This window comes from Ciconia boyciana, chromosome 6 (genome assembly GCF_034638445.1).
Source record: "Ciconia boyciana chromosome 6, ASM3463844v1, whole genome shotgun sequence".
Classification (NCBI taxonomy): Eukaryota; Metazoa; Chordata; class Aves; order Ciconiiformes; family Ciconiidae; genus Ciconia; species Ciconia boyciana.
In genome coordinates this window covers 29,528,464-29,545,571 of record NC_132939.1, presented here as the reverse complement: position 1 = coordinate 29,545,571, position 17,108 = coordinate 29,528,464, and the positions used below count along the sequence as shown (strand labels likewise).

At 41.9% G+C, this 17,108-nt stretch overlaps 1 protein-coding gene across 2 annotated transcripts in view; it reads left to right on the top strand.

The window, feature by feature from the left end:
- The first annotated feature begins 1,841 nt into the window (after window positions 1-1,841).
- LTK (leukocyte receptor tyrosine kinase) overlaps window positions 1,842-17,108 on the top strand; it is a 97,310-nt gene continuing 82,043 nt past the window's right edge. For both annotated transcript variants that reach the window (XM_072865546.1, XM_072865547.1), the window contains exon 1: window positions 1,842-1,971. In XM_072865546.1, the coding sequence (XP_072721647.1) occupies window positions 1,929-1,971 (43 nt within the window). In that variant the 5' untranslated portion in view covers window positions 1,842-1,928. The remainder of the gene's footprint in view (window positions 1,972-17,108) is intronic.

The window sequence follows — 17,108 nt, the reverse complement described above, 5'->3', positions numbered from 1 at the left end:
TTGCTGAGGATTAACTGCAGACCTTCCAGTAGACCAAGGTTTACTTTTCTGAGCCAGGACTCAAACCCTCAAAACTGGCTAATGAGCCAGTTGGTCAGAGATTAGTCACCTCCTCTTCTGCTTTTACTCTCTGCTTAAAAGCATCACACGCATCTATTTCATTTTTATAGAATGCCTCACATTTCTGTAATGAGCCTCAGAATTCATCTGTCTTGGCCAAACTAACTGAAAACCATGGAAAATATGAACTGCTTTAAAACTGAGTATTGTCAGAAACACTGTTATTTCGTCTGTCTCTGCTGCTGCTACCAGTTCCTTGCAGATACAGATTTTTTACATTTCTGTTCATAGGAGGGTTTAGACAAGTATAGAAATTCCTGAGGTGCCTCTACCTTTTTACCAATTGGAGTAAAAAATTACCTGCTTTGCAGTCCCAGAGCCTCAGCCAAGAAAGTTATTTATGAAGAGATGGAAAGCTGGCAGCCTTTTTTTTTTTGGTCTTGAGTAGGAACACACGCTATTCTTGGTCTATTACTTTGCTTAGGGGACAGTTTATATAAACTTAGTTAATAAGCAAGCAATAATGTCTGTCTTTCTTGCTACCATACTTTTGTAATTGATGTGGCCATAGAGGAAAGCCTCAGAAATACGTTTTCTTCCAAATCATGCAGGTTGTGTTCAGAAATATTCTTCTCTAAATCTGTTGAAAATGGCAATATGTTGCTGAACAAAGAGTAAATCCAGGGATCCAAAGATATGGTTATGGTAAAAAAGCAAATTCTACCCTTGAGCAGTGTATACTTTTCATAGATATCAGTGGAAGATTCACAGAAGGTTAAGTAAATTCACTAAATTTTTAGTCTAATCTATGACCCACAATTAAAAATGGAATGCAGGCCTCTGCCTTGAAAGAGCCAGATGCACCAGTCCTATCAGGGCTTTAATTCATGTCAGGTCCAATTTTCTCCAATGCCTACAGTGTGAATGGTATTTTACTCAAGACTCGGTTACTACCTGTTAAATTCACAAGTTTCCAGTCTGAATTATTGTAGCCCACAGCCACAAAAAATTACGCTAATTTGGACTAAAGCACTCCTAATCCAGGGTAAGGGTATCCACATGGAGAATTCATCAGAAAGAATGTATTCTGGTTATAAAAAGAATAGCTGTTTTAAGATAAACTCCCTGTGAAGGAAAAATCCACATGCAAACAAGTTGAAGGCAGAGTGAACTAATGTAATTGAAGTGCTGATGGATCAGAAGAAAAAGGAGTTTAACAAGTCTTTAAAGAGCGAATGCACAAGCTTGCAGGCAGAGCACCTACACCTTACTGTGTTGCAGGTCCCTGTTGCTTGTCTCATCGACTGAGGCTGTCTTGCTCAAGAGTTAAGTGGTTATAAGTGAAATTAAGGAAAGAAAGGCGGGTATCTAGGCTGTCTAAATAGGTCTGATTTCTCTTTCAAGGCAGTCAGTGAAAGGACTTCCAGGCCAAGGGAATCTTCTCTATCATCTTAAATACGAGCTGAGTTTGGTCCAGGCAGTGCGTGTGCCTTGTGTGTGTCATTGAGGCAGCTGCAAGGGAAGACTGAGAAGGGGGAACAACCCAATAAAATGCTGAATTCAGCTTCTCCTAGTGAATACTAATGCCTAAAAAATTTATAGATGGATGTGTTCATGTCTGAAGCAACTGCCTTACGGATTTGCTGATCGTGCAGGAGCGGTATGCAAAGAGGGAGGAGGAGGAGGGAAGGAAGGGGGTGGCTCTAGGACCCATGCGAGCCCTCCTGAGCAGGAGGTGGGAGTTCTCTTCCAAGGCAGCAGGAGCCCGAGCCCAGGCTCAGAGCTCCTGCGGAGCCCGCAGGAGGAGCCGGGCTCGTCCCCTCCGGAGCCGCGCACCCGGCTGCGACTTGTCCGCACCCCGCAGAGCCATGAACCGGCTCCCACAGCTGGTGCTGTGGGTCACCGCTGCGGGTAAGTAACTAGTTTTTCTTCCCCCCGTCTCCTTGTGGTGCAAACTCCCTCTTATGCCCAGGTACTCAGACTTATTTCATTGCCCGTTCCCTTTTACCTTTAAAACCAGTAAAGCGTTATTTTCAAAACAGTGGGGGAAAAAGGAGAGGGGGGAGAAAGTACTGGCATGAAACATGTATAAAGTGGGTGACATATGGGAAGATAAATCTTGGTGGTTATTGATTCTAAGTAAATTTCGTTCACTGAAATGACTAGGAGATCCGCAGTTTTAGAAAGGCTGCTGCTGACCGAGGCTCTTCGGCTGGAAGCAGGCACTGTCGATGTGCAAGGGTTCGGCATGAAATTAACAGCTATACCCCAGGACCATTTTGCTTCTCTGATTAGTGGATTGCGTTCTCTGGGACTGTTTTGGAGAGGTGGGAGAACGTAATGCCCCAGGAGTAGTGAAGGTTGCTTACAGGAAAAGGTGTAGTTTGGAGAAGATGCTTTGTCTAAGGAGAGAGATGAAAGAGACAGATAAAGGGAGAAGAAGGTATCGAGGCTATGAAAGATGGAGTTGTGAGCTCCCACCTAGAGAGTGGTGCTCAGGCTGAGTTTTGAAAGGAATCTTTGTGCCGCTCTGTCATTGTCAGCTTTGGTTCTGAAATGCAGCAAGAGGAATGAAATTAGGAGAGAAGGAGGGAGATGTTAGGAGGAAAGCTGCAGCGATAGGAGAGCAGTTGGGAAGCGGCAGCATGCACGCAAGCAACGATGGGAGAAGGTAGGAATGGCACACATTTACTACATGTGCACAGCGGCAAGCAAACTCGTTATGAAAATAAGGAGAGAAAAACCTGTATCAGGACATGCTGAACTTCTCAGAGAGCTGAAGTTACAACAGTACCCCCAGTGCAGAGACAGGGACATCATCTTGACCCTTAGACAAGGATCAGGAGACATTTCTGTATTTCTCAGTGTAACAAATCATATTACTTCCAGGCAGGGAAGGAGGTAAAGCAAACAGGTTGTTGGGCGCTACAGCTTGCTCTTGCTAGTGTGGTGAAATTCTCTGTCTCTAGCTAAATGCTGAACCTGTATATATTTTCTTTTATGTGAAGACACACTGGGACATCAGTTTTTAAGCAGGTTTCATCATTTAGTTCTATTTACAATTGAATGCCAAGGCACAGCACAGAGGTTTTGATTTCAGGCTTTTTCTGTCCTCTTACTCCTATTGGGAGGACGTTGCTTTACTATCAAAGGGTCCCAGGGCAAGTATACCCCATGCAAGCAGAGTGTGTGTCCCCACAGCTTCAGTTCTCATGGCATGTGGTCTCATCAAGAGCTGCTAAGTATCAATCCCAGTGTTTTTGGTGGAGTGACTTTCAACATGCAAGTAAGGTTAGTGTAAGGAATAGTCATTATATTTGCTATATCTCCAAGTCTGTGATTTGAAGCATGACTGTATTAGGACAGAGATTAAAAAAGGTGTGTTTCAGAGAGAGCAAGTAAAGAGCTAAATGAAAACAAACATACATTTTACAATCTCTGTCCAGTCTTCTGCCAAAAATAATCTCAGTCACCCAGGGAGAGACTTGGATGCATGAGCATTTAACTGTGTAGCTGCTGTCACAGTCTTCACATGGGGCTTGCTTGTCTCACTGAGTTATTATGGTGAGCTCTCAGACTCTGCAGTCAATTATTTTAAAAACCACTTGTGTTTCCACTGAAGAACTTTTCCTGGAGCATATTCTTGGAGTGGCTTTACATTTCCTTCTTTATTTGGAAAGCCCAAGGTCTTGGTGATGAGGGAATTGAATTTACAGGTCCACTTTTCTCTCCTTTGTTTTACTGGCTGGCATATGCCTTTCTAATGAGCAGTATCCTAAAAGGATAATTTCAGAATTCCCATCCATTGAAAATTTTTGGCACACCAAAACACTGGAGGAGGTTAGAACTCCTTTTGGTGCAAAAATTAAGACTCTGTGAGAAAATTCAGGAAGTTGTAGAGAACAACAGCAGAAAAAAAACCTCAGAAAAAGAACCCCCAAAACAACAACAACAAAACGAGGAACAGACTCAGTGCACAAATGTGCATTGTTCGGTGCCAAAGCAACTTCACAGTAATTCAGAAGCTGAGGTTGCACACTAGCCTCAGGTCTCAGGAGATGGCTAGGAAGAAGGTGAAAAAAGCCACCAGAAGAATGTGTGGGAGAATCTTCTTTTTATTTTAAACACCAGCATTGCTTTGAGTCTTCATATTGGATGATTTTCCTTTGATTACTTGAGCTTGGTGGAGGGGGTAGGTCAGTCCTTTTCTCCTCTACGAAAAACTGGGTCGTGCTTGGCTGGATGTTGTGCTCTTGCCTCTGGGTGTGGAGGGCAAACTATCTGCAAAATTACAGCACAACTTACCTCCCGGGCAAACCTCAAACACCTTTCCAAAAGTGCAGTCATGTTTATTTCATTGCTCAGTGTTTAGCTATTGAGTATAACCACAGTTCTTGAGATAATATTAGTAGAGGCATTTTGTCAAGTCTTTCTTTACAGCTCTTTCCAATACTTGTAGTAGAGTTGTCACAGAATAGGGTATGTTATGTTTAATTTCAGCCTGAGGAATGGTTTTGGGTTTTGTTTAATCCTTTCTAAGGCAGAGAGGCATAGGGAGGTTGATGGCAGGTTTAGGAGTAAGACAGCCAGCCTTTTGTTTGTTTGCTTGTGGAATGGTATATCAGCATGGCAATGGTGAACGCCCCATTCCTGGATGCTACTTCCTCCTTGCATTTGTCTAACAAACTGTTTTCAGAATCCTGGAAGGTTTTCTTCCTCTCCCTGGGTTTGTCTGCCTCTCAGAATTGAGCTGTCCTGTTTTACAGAGTGAGTATAAGCTGGTTTAAGGTTAATCATTCCACACATGCGTGAAGATGCTTATATAGGAGTACCTAATTTTGTTGTAAGCCAATTTAAAATAAACCAGTGCATCTATCTCACTTAGACAAATCTTTACTGCTTTGTGTATCCCTTTGTCTGTCTAGAGGAGAGCATGCCAAGAGTGGAAGGGATGGGGCCCTACATTCTCTTTTGCCTCTTAATTGAAGAGCTTCTGTCTTATTTTCTTCTTCTTGTGCCTACCTCTGCTCAGTTAAAGTAGCATACAGGCACAGTAGTGGTTTCAGTATTTTCACTTAAATAGTTCCAACCAGGACAGCACCAAATGATCCTTGAAATTTGTCTTAAGAGTTAGGTCCACATCCTTTACTGTGCAAATGACAGCATATCTACAGATACTGTGACCAGTCTGGATATGCAGTTGAAGGCACTATGACTGTCACTGAAAGTCAAACATTGAGAAGATGCCTTGAAATAAAAAAAGACAGTTCTTTTTAAGTCACAGACATTACAAAGTTGAGGACCCTTTGAAATACAGTGGAAAAGGATAGGATAGATATATGGGAATCCCACAGTAAGGGAGCACGTGCAAACAAACACTGGAGATTTGTAAACTACATCAAGAGGGAGGACTAAGGTGGAGGAGGAAGAAATCAGGTAGTGAGCCATGTGTACTGTTACTTTAGAGCTGAAGACAATGTCTTGTGATGAGCCATAGAAGAAATCCATCTTTCTGTCAGTCTTCCATAGTTTCACAGTGTCTAATTGGTTCATAAGATCAAAGTTGGAGAAAAGGATGCCCCGCTCCAGAGATGTTTCAAAAAGCATTCCTCTCCCGCGCCCCAGAGCCATAAACAGATGCACAGGAGGGTCCCTGTCTTCAGCCTGCTTGTATGTGTCATGGGCGCATGCTGGCTGTGCTGGTGTGTAGAAGTGCATCTGCGATGTCTGTGACTAGAGTGGAGAGAAATTTTCACTTTGAATTAATTTTAGTGAAAAATGCTGATGTGATGACACAAATGCTTTTTAAAGTGGTCTAGGTTTTGAGCTGCTATGTATGGAGGTTTGTTTTGTGTGTGCACCCGTTAGTTCATACTGAGACATTCAAATGAGTCTAGCTGCTTTAATGTTTTTTTAATTCAAACTTTTGCTTAGAGAAGTCTTTTGTTCAAAAATCTTAAATCTTTATTTAAAAATCTTAAAACATGATTTATTATCAAATGTTTAGTTTTGACATCAAATGTTATAGTTCAACACTCCCTGAAGTCTGTTAGCCTTTGCAATTTTATAAAGCTTCTGAAAAATTCCCAGGTTGACCTGTGACAGTTTTTCTTTTTTAATTTCTTTGGCCTTGCCAGTAACTTGGAAAATCCTGTATTAAAGCTGCTCAGTTATCTTGTAATACCACATACTGATTTGTACCAGGATTTGTGCATGCAGGTGGTTGTCCTCAGGCTGATGTTCATTACTGCACATATACACAGTGGTTGGTACTGTTGTTTGTAGCTTGGTATTGGATCGAATTCCTCAGAAATAAAGGAAACAAAGATAACCTGAACTTTGTGCAAACCTTTAGTAAAAGCAGAAGCACAAAGCAGCTGCTGAGAGGAGAGGCAGGTGAACTCTTTCCAGAAATAAATGGAGAGGAAGGAATCCATGGGGTTCTTAGTTAACGCAAATTGATGGATCTCTATGGGAGTACAGTTAACAGCAGTGCAACATCTTGCCTTCTGTATCTGGAGACTCTGAGACTCTTACGAGTAAGCATGATTTCTATATTGAATACTTAAATCAGAGGAGGAAAATAATGACATTAATTATGTTAATTAATTGGATCAGGCTTTTCCTGTCTCTCAGCATCAGTCCTTCCTCTTACAATTCCTCTTCCTCCCATTCCATTATAATTGCTCCCCGGCTTCTCTCCTCTCCTGGCATGTAACAAACCCAGTGCTTTGATGTGGTCTGCTATCAGCAGGACATGGTACACAACGATGAAACCCGTGGCAGGTAGGATAGCAGGCCAGCTTGGAAAAGTGGTGAGTTGAGGTGTTTGATAAGAGGTGACTTGCAGCTGGTCTGACAGATGTGCTCCGAGTGAATAGGGAGAACCAAGATCTCTTGTGAGAGTGGTGACAGATCACGCCGGTAGGTTATGTGGGTGCAGGAGGAACTTGTAGAGCCTTTGGTTCAGATTGTGACTGGTTCAGCACCATTAGCGGTCGGAGGGGCTATGCCTGGGCAATGCCAGGTTCCTGCCTTTTTATGCCCGATGTGCAAGAGGGGAGCTCAGGGTGTCGGACCGTTACAACTGAGCAAATGTAGCGTCAGGACCTCCCCGGATCTCTGCACTGCCTAAAGGACTACAGCTCCCAGGCAAGTGGCAGGGCATCACTGAAGCACTTTGCCACCCTCAGGTGTGCTGCTTCTAAGAGCTTTCCTCAAGGTGGTATACCTCTACACTGCAACTTCTTCCAGTGTGTATGATACCAGCACAACTGTGCCCATGAAGAGTAATGAAAACAGAGAGAAATGACATAAAAGCAAACAGAGATGACCTTCAGTCTTCCTCACCTAGCAAAAGCAACTCTGCTATATGTACTGAGGAAATAGAACTCAGAATTTCAGTAAAATGCTCATCCACAGGCCAGGTTTTATCTTTTTAGGAGAATTTCAGGTTGGTTTTCAGTATGTGCTCCTTAACATAAAGCTGGCTGGAAAAACACGAAACTTTACACAATTCTGTACAACCTTTTCTTCCACTTGTTGGTGAAAAACTTGTTAAGATTTCTAACTGGCTTTATATTTATTTTAGGCAGTTGGACTACGTGATTGTTGTAGGTCCCCTCCAACTGAACTATTCTATTCTATATGAAGGAAAGAAACTCCCTGACAATGACACTGAATGAGTTTAAAAAAAACAGAAGAGACACCTGTTGACACAGCAGGCTCATCAGAGTTAAAGGTAGTCAAGAATGAGACTGAAGTATTGAATTAAAAGCTGAAGTCTTTCTAAAAAGCACAGATCTATCCTTGCAATTCAGCTTAACTTTTGCTCTATCTAATGGGAGAGCCATGTCTATTAATAAGACATCACAGATTTTCAGCTAATTGGTATCTGAAATCCCATAAGCTTTGGCATATCAGCCAAGAATGATGCATTTATTCATGCATTTCAGTTGCTCACTTAGGTTTTTTTTTCCCCAGTCTCTAGCACAGCATGTGTTTGAGGGCATAGACAGCCAAACTTTCTAGGGTTAAAGCATCCACACCTCTCCCCTGTGTCTATGTTTATGGAGATACATATTTATATATTAAAAACATAGAAGTGATAAAGTAACTGAGCGAGAGCCACACTAGGAAGTGACATGGAAGGATGCGATGATGTTTCGGTGCACAGAATAAAGTGCAGGAGGTGAGAAGTGTCTGTTCCTGCATTGTCATGGTGAAGAGTTTTTGTGCTACCCAAAAGCCAAACAAAACCCAAACTGGAACTTTTTTCCTGCCTTGAATCAGAACTGACCCAATAACGGCAGCTGTATTGGAACCTCAGTGAGAACTGAATGCGACAGGTTACTGGTTCAGAGTCACAGTTTGCTGAAATCTTGCTTCCTACAGCAGAGATGCTGTCGGCATGGGAGCAACCTCAAACCGTGCTGGGCTTCTGAGCAGTTTTCGCACCCAGCTTCTGCTTCCCCATGGGACCCTCACAAATGCCTGCTTCCATGCAGCGAGGCAAAGCTGGTTTGAGTGGCTCTGTGGCTGTGACCCAGACCTTTTTCTGTGTGTGGAGGGTGAGCTCTGAGTGCTCGGGCACTCCCGTTTGTAGCTCTGCCTCACAACTTCTGCTCCGCTTTCTTGGCCTTAGGGAGACAGGAGGAAACTGGGGATACATGGAGAGGATGGGAGGTGGCCAGGGCTGGACAGAGGAGCAGGATGGAGGAACTCTTTTCCAGTGGAGACCATGAGCCTAGCCAGTGTGGTTTGGGATTAGCAAAAGAAGGGTTCGCAGTTGTCAGCCTGAACCTGAGCAACCTCAGGCAAAGCTGAGTTCAAACTGGAACTGAACTGAAAAACTGCTTTGCTTCACTGGATAGTTCATGTGGCAGTTTTGCAGACCCTGGTGTCTTTACTAATATTTTACACAATGTAAGGAGCATGGATGATTATGCTTACACACTTCTAATACCTTAGATGTCTTGATTTTGTGAGGATTTTTTGTTTCTGTTCTTATATTTAACTGCAGTTTTAATTTTCCAAGTATCTGCTATTTATAATTTTCTTTCCTACTGAGCTCCAAGTGATTAATACATATTTGCTACTTCGACTTCAGCAAAGAGAATCATAGAAAAGCACGACTGCTTGAAATTTCCTTGGTCTTTAACATGTTTTTAGAGTTCACTCTATGGCATTTTGATGTATACTGTGCTGGAGTCCAGATCTCTTTACATGAGTAACACTTTTAAAGTATGTAATTCACAACGGGAGCATTTTCTGTGTTTACAGTCACTACGGGAGCCCGAATAGTATTTAAAACCTCTGAAAGAAACTTTCTTTAACCCCATGCAGGCTAACAGTTCAGCCTAGATTTTAATGAGGCACTGGACTTTCTGAATCTTATAAGCCTTGATGGTATAGTCATTGCGGAATACTTGCTATCACCATTTTTTTTTCAACTTTCCTGAAGTCCCACATACCTCCTGGCCCTTCAAGATCTATCAGGTTCTTAGAAGAGTTTAAACTTTCCCAGAGTTTGGCAAATTGTGTTTGTCAGTCTGTTACAATCGTAGAGAAGAAATTTGAAAGTCAGTAACATTTATAAAAAATAACCTTGTGAATTAATTATAAGCAAAATGAGGTGAATAAACCAAGCTGGCTTTTATGTAGTTATTTTGAAAGGGCTTGTAGTCTGGCTATTCAGGTGGATAGAAAAATGAAAGACTTATGCAGATCTAGCTCTTTTCATCTCATCTAGAGCTGTTCTAGATTGGTCTGATTAGACCCAAGCATTTAGCTTCTCCTCTAAAAGCTATTTGAATTTTTGATTTCCTGATAAGTTTTGGACAGGGCATAACTTTTTTATTTCTTCCCTCCCAGCTGTAATGCCCAACCATTTTTTTCCTCTCTTGTGTGCCTTCCTGCATATATGTCCATGAAAATTAATGAAAGGAAAAATCTGGGTTTTTTTTTTTCCTGATGGAGAATAATTTATTTCACTTATTTTAGGACCTGAAAAGATATGGAAAAAAGCTTTACTTTAAACAAGCTGTATTCCACACTTTCCTCGGTGGATGCAGTTATCCAAAACTGTACAATACTCAGTGGTTGCTCATGACTGTGATAATATTTTAAATATATATATAATATATAGATTACCATTTTACAGGGACTTATGTGGCGTGTGTCTGTACAGGCTATCAGCTATGGTAAATCTAGCTAAAGGTTATTTTTTAATTAAGCTTCAGTAGAGTTTACATTCACTGCAGTACCAGGATACATGCGGAATAAGCTAGAGAAGTTGTTTCATTACTGATAGAAACTGCTTTGTGTCTGCAAGAAGGAGGATTGACAAGAAGCATCAGCCCAATTAATAATGTTACTGACATTCTTCCACCGAGAATGGTGGGGGGTGCCTTATGTCAAGTAAATGTAGAATTTCAAACGTAGAAGTGCTGATTCTTCTGCTGGATTTCTTAGGGCTCTTGAGGCTGAGTGAACATGAAGAAGGTCAACGCTCAGCGATGTTTGGCTCAGCTCTCCAGCATTCATGCCCACCTTGACCTCTCCTGACAACCCGCAAGCAGCAGCATGGTCTCATCTTAGCTGTGTCAGTCAGACTGTAGGGATGCTTTGAAATTATCTAGGTTAAAAGCTAGTTTTCTTTTTTTGTAAATCATTTCAGTGGTCCAGTTGCAGTGTGACCCTATACAGCTTGTGTAGGTACAATTGAGGAGATGGTGATTGCTGGGCAAGGACAAGAAGGGAGTCAGTCTCTCAGTGGGGCCAGAGGAGGAGGGTGGAGGGAAGGAATTGTTTTGGGAAACTCTTAAGCTGTTGGTTTTTTTCTGTATCTCTCCCCCCAGGCATTGAAATAGTTAGTCTTGTGAAACTAACCTGTAGAGTTAGATACCTGAACTTAGACTATGAGTACACCCTTATCAGGCTTAGTGACATCTGCTTTCCATTCTCTTGCAAGGAAGCAAGTGCTTGATGTCAGCCTTATCAGCTACATGTCAGTGAGCTGACAACCTCAGTATGAATTTGTACCACTGTGAAAATACCTACAATCCTGTTTTACTAAATAGAAAAACATTGTTGTTAGCTATCTAGTTCTGTTTGTGACAATTTATTATTTTTGGACCTTGTTAGTTTTTGGCATCCAGTTATCAAAACTTTTAACAGTTTTAGGGGACACAAAATTCAGACTAGTAGTCTGAATCCTATCATTGATGCTACAGTACTGGGGAATAAGAGATACACCATGTTGTGTGGCCTTGAAGTCTTCTCTTAGCCCTTCAGACAAAATAGTCTGTTTTCAGCTTTGACCTGTACCATGTACAGCCTGTTGTTAGAAGAGGTGCTCTGAAACAATTAGGGATAGGACTGAATCTGTTCTGAAGGTGGAGAGCTGCGGTTTACATTTATCATCTAAAAGGGAGACAGTAAAATAGTTTTGGGCCCAGGCTTAAATTTTATACGCAAAATGTTTTATAAGCTCTAGCATGCACAGAAGTGCTCCCATGAGTTTTCAAAAAAAGGTCAGCTACATTTAAGAACAGTCTTAAGCATGTCCTTTTATTCCTGGTGACCCAAACACACAAAGGAGCAAGAAACGAAGCTGGTGAGAAGTGACAGCTGAAAGTACCTTGCTTAGTATTTCTGAGCTTGGCAAAGGGTAGATGTATAGCAAGCACTGTTTTTGTGCTACCTAAACTCTCCAAGCTCAGGTTTCACATCACAAGATAGGGTTAAAAATCATCAAATTAAAACAAACATATTTATGAGCCATCTGGTTTCTGAGTCTTTCCAGTTTGTGTTTGCTATCCTGGGTAACTATTAAGCAATTTTTGTTGCTGTAATTTTCATGTCATTACATGGCTCCAGAAACTACATGTTTAAGAAAAACACTCTAGAGAACGGAATTCAGAATAGAATTATAAGCACTGGCAGCACTGGAGACATTTGTCATTCTTTCAATCGTTCTAACGTACTACTAGAAGTAAATGTACAGAATAAATCCATTTTTCCTTTTAATGTGACTTTAAATTTAAGTTACGCAAAGTGAACTGGAAGGTTGTATTATCTAGCTCTTTTGCAATATGGTAAAGGGAGTCAGATTTCCTAGGGCACAAGCTTTCCGTATGATTTGAGGAAGGCTACTTAGTCTTCGTGCCTTAATCCTTATCCTATTTTACCTATTTAGCTCCCTTATTCAGATGTGGTGAGACATAAACCACAGTTCTAGTTCCTTGAAATAGATCCAGTGCACAAAATTATTTTTTTTAGCTTTTTAAAATGAAATGTGATTAAGGAGAATCCATAATTCAATTTCAGTGGAAATTTAAATGTGTTGCTTGGGAAAAAGAAAAAAAAAATATATTTATTCTTTCACATTGAATGTTGGGTTACTGATAAAAGCTTTCTGACAGCATTGGCTTTTCTGTGGGTGGAGGAAACAAAAGTGTTCTCCTTAAAGGTGTGTATTAGTATTGCTTTTCCATAATGTATCCTTATCTGCTCCTGGGAAGGCACAGTGCCAATGAATAGATGTAAAATTCCCTCTTGTTTCTCTGATGACATGATTGATGTTCTTCATGCCAGCTCGGTCATTTGTGACACTGAGTCAACTTTCAGAGTATAGTTTCATCTTAGGAAGAAAGAGAGGAGAGCATATAGCTATAATTGCTGGGGTTGGGTTTCTAGGTGCAACCAAATGCTGGTGCTATTTGAAAGTAACATGTTTTGTGAATGCTAACTAACGTACAGTAATCAGCTTTCCTTTCTCCGTCTCCCTCATCTTTTTGACAGAGCTGTATGCTGAACGTTATCGGTTGTATTAAGTCAAATTTGTTTTTATGGGTCTTGGAAACTTTCTGACTATTTTGCCGGGTGTGCAAAGCTGTTCCCGATCCCCTGCACCTCATTAGCCTTACTGCCACATCTTGCTTTTTCTCCTGTGGCTTGGCATCTCTTAGACACAGTGGACAGGAGCACCTGGCAGGTTGAGCTCCGTGAAGGATGCATCGGTGTCTTTAGGTCTTGTAAGAAGTACACAGCTTGTTTCTCTGTTTCCGTTACTCACACCTGGCATTCCGTTACTCACACCTTAAAAGAATGCAAAGCAGTCACCTGGTTTCTCTATGCCTTTAGTTTCAAAGCCCAGATTCTTAGATGCATAAAGAGGAAGAAATAAGTGTATGCAAAGAATAAAGTACACGTTACTCAGGGTGAGTATCCTTTGCAGGCAAGCATTGTTTACAGCAGCAGAGAATGCTAGCCATGATGCAAGGAAGAGATTTGAAATCTTGGCTGCTGAACTGTTAAATACCCTGCTGAAATTTGTGCTTAGTTTCACATTCCACCTTCTTAGCCTCCTCTGAGTGTTTGTTTGACTGCTTTCCTCTTCTGGAGTCCAGCTGGCGTTGAGAGGCTCAGCTGTTAGGAAGCCCATTTGGGAGTCTCAGCTGGCACTGGCAGACTCCACATGCTGCCGGAGCACGTGCTGACAAAGTTGTGGTCCCTACCTTGGAAGCTGGCAAAAATTTCTAGCTGAGGATGTGAGGAAGATGTTTGAAAGGTGTTTGACTCTCTCCTAGAGCTGACAAGGGCCATGCTGGGGAGATGATAGTAGCGGTAGGTGTTTGTCCACCTTCACTGGTATGGTAACCACATCTCTTCTTCAGAGACACAGGCCTGGGCACTGCACTCTGTGCCCTGGGTGTGTTGATGTGGAGGTATAGCAGTGGCCACGACTGCCTTCAAGCCAAGTGCAGGCCTCCCTGTGCCCAGCACGCTGCAGCCTGCTCCCTTGCAGCCGTCTATCAGCGAAGTGCTAGCTACTAGTGTCCTGGGAACTGAACTGGCTTTCCATCATGCCTCAGAGTAACTTTAAAACCTAGTCTTGCTCTGAGTAGAAGACAGTAAAGTAGGAATTCAGTGCCCCAACAGCAACTACTCTCTACCCAGCCCTCCCAAAATATTGTGATATAGAAGGATACAGTAACAGATTCTAACTTGGATACTTCAGATGTGGTTATGGCACTATGGCAGGTTACATGGTGCTCTTTTTCTTAACACGAGATGAAATTAGTTCTTGTTGAAGCCATTCCTAGGTGGAGGGCAATGTAAATGCTTCAACATCTGCTTCGAAAAGAATATACTGTCTACTATTGACTGTGCAGTTCCCTCAGAGTGCATGTGTTGTGCGTGCTCTGTCACACTTTCTCATTACTGTAGATAAAGTGGAGTTCATCCTCTGCCTGCAAAAAAGTAGTGGCTTTTATTGACCCGGTAGCTGGCTGTTGTGGTGATAGGGATTCCTGGAAGTGCTTGGGACGCTTCTGGTATTTACAGCATCATTTGCAACTTCCCGGTGCAGAAGAGATGAGGCTTCTTCAGGGAAGCCAGCACAGAAAGGACTTTTTGAAATGTGTGATTCTGTGAGAGCTCTGGAAGAAGCTCTGTTGAGCACTGATGAGAGACTGAAATGACACCAATGATTTTTCCATATTACTCTCTCCTCCACTGGAACGATATCTAGTGGAGTACCAGGTGGGCAGTGGGAACTCTTGGCAATCATATATGGAAGAGAACAGTACTACTCAAATATGTATTTGGTCTTTTCCTGAGGATGATAATCCGCTAACCACAGCTACAATTTCAGGCTGTTTACAGCTGAAAAGGTAAAAGGAGATGCTGGATGAGCAGTCCAAGTATGATCTAAACATACAGAAACTGTGACGAGTGTGCTGCATTTGGTGAGCACAGTGAGTCAAGGAACCCATGCTTGGTCTGGTAGCTCATTTCTGATGGATGTCAGAAGAGAGTCTCTTCTGATGGATGTCAGAAGAGAGTGCACTGAAAGTGTAGGAATTGTGTGGAATTAAAGAACCTTTCAGGCAGTGCCTGTATTAACTGTTAAAAGCTACGTGCCACTGTGAGGCATTTTGTCACCTTTGCAAGCTGCCTTCTGGAAGGGACTCAATCACATTGATATACAGCACTGGGGTGGAGACAGGTTTGCTTTAGGACTTATCGTGATTCAGGCTTTTACTGGGGGCCAACAGAGAAGAAAACTGCACAAGCTCTTGACCTCAGGTTGTTTGTTTTCCTCATTGTGCTGGCTCATGCATGCTGGCTGGTGTCCGGGGAGCAAAGAACTAAAGCTGTCTGCTGTTCGTCTTAGCTTGCTCATTTGAGGGCTGAGGAATAGAAACCTCATTTTTCTCCCTTGTGTGGACAGGTCTGGAGTGACCCTTTGCTAGTGAAGAAACTCCAGCCACAGGCGAACAGTAGTCAGGCACTGATCTTTAGGGAGACTCTATTGGGATATGTGGTCTCTTTCATAATTCTCTGATAAAGGCCTGGTTAAAGCAAGTAATTACTGAAAGGAGGTGATGGTCTCATACCATTTCCCCAGTGATCACTTCAAGAGAGTGAGTGCTCTTCTAGTGATTCCAAAAGAACTTAGTACTTCAGAAGGTAAGTGGTGGTGGTGCAGGGCTGGACTCCAGCAGCCACAGTGTTTCACGAATACACTCTAATAGAAGATGGTTTTATTTCTCTTGAACAAACGTAAGAGCTTGAGTTGAGATATCCAGAGAATTCAACATTCATCTGTTCTGTTTGTTTGCACCCAGTGGTTTTTGTGTGCTTGTTTCTCATGCATATAGACACTTTCCAGATATATCCAGAAACGCATCCAGTTGTGTTTCCCTACTGCCTGCAAATGAAATTGCTCAGGACTGGTGGGAGGGACTGTCCCCAGTCATTTTCTTTCAGGCACTATTTTGTTCATTCGTGTTTAATCAATTTATCCGTGGTCTGAAAGGAAGTCAGAAGTTTTCCCAAGAATCTTTGTTTCTTTGCAGACATTCATTCTGGTTTCTTCTGCTTTGATGTCCTCGCACTGATTTCACACTGGGGTGGGGGGTTTTTTGTGACATTCTCATCTTCAATATGAAGCTTAAGACAGGCTGAAACATCTTTGAAAGGAATGAATGAGAGAGGCCCCCTTGTCTTAAAATGGATCAGATCAGTGCTGGTATGGTCTAGCTATCAGTCATTTGGGTTTTCTACTACTCATTCCCTTCCATAAAGCTGTCTGGATATAAGAGCTGGGGGATATTTTCAAAGTGCAGTTTGTGGGTATTAAGAATATCAGAATAGCCACGGTAGTGTTGGCTGTGCTAGTGCGCTAGAGTAATTCATGAAGTTGTCAAACCCTGAAACTCATCCTTGCAGTAATGACAGACAATAATCTGAGGTCCTCTTCCTTGGGAGGAAAGAAATTCCTAATTTCACCATTTCTATTTTGGCACTGATCCTGAAGTGGTCCTTTAAAGGAAAGGAAGGGCTCATTATATGTAAGGACTTCCTGTCAGAAGTAAAATAAAAGCCTTCATATGAAATCCCCCTTTAGCTGCTTTCCAGTTGGGAAGTGTGGTATAGTAGCCCAAAGATCTCCTCTCTAAACCACACTTCACTCTCTAAACCACACCTTACTCTCTTAGAAGCCAAAAATAAAATAAAATTAAAAGCCAAGTTAAGGAAGTATCCTTCTAGTCATAGTCATTCTTTACAACACGACTGACTATCTTCTGTTTTATGTGTTCTGAGAACAGTGGGATCATCTGGCTATTATCCCCACTTTCTTCTATATTTCTTTACTGGAGGGGAAAACAAGTGAAAAAAATGAAATGCAGGTGACCACTCTTCTGTTTGCAAAGTCAGTTTCCTACCAAAAGCGGACTGGTACAATTCATAAATCTTGGTTATGTTTTAGGCCACAAGCAAAAACTGTGTTGTGTTTTTTCAACCCAAAGGTGATTTTTTTGGATCAAAAAATAAAGTTCAGATCTTGGCACAAATGACAGAAGTGTCTTTGAAAATAAAGAAACAATTTGCCAAACAGCCATAAGGTAGTCTAAGTCATCCCTGACTTTTAGTCCGTTCAGGAAGTCCTGAATACCAGGACTCTCCCACCCACTGAGAATCTGTTACACAAAGTTCATTGCTCACAACAGTAATCCCAATTGCAGTTTGAAAAAAGA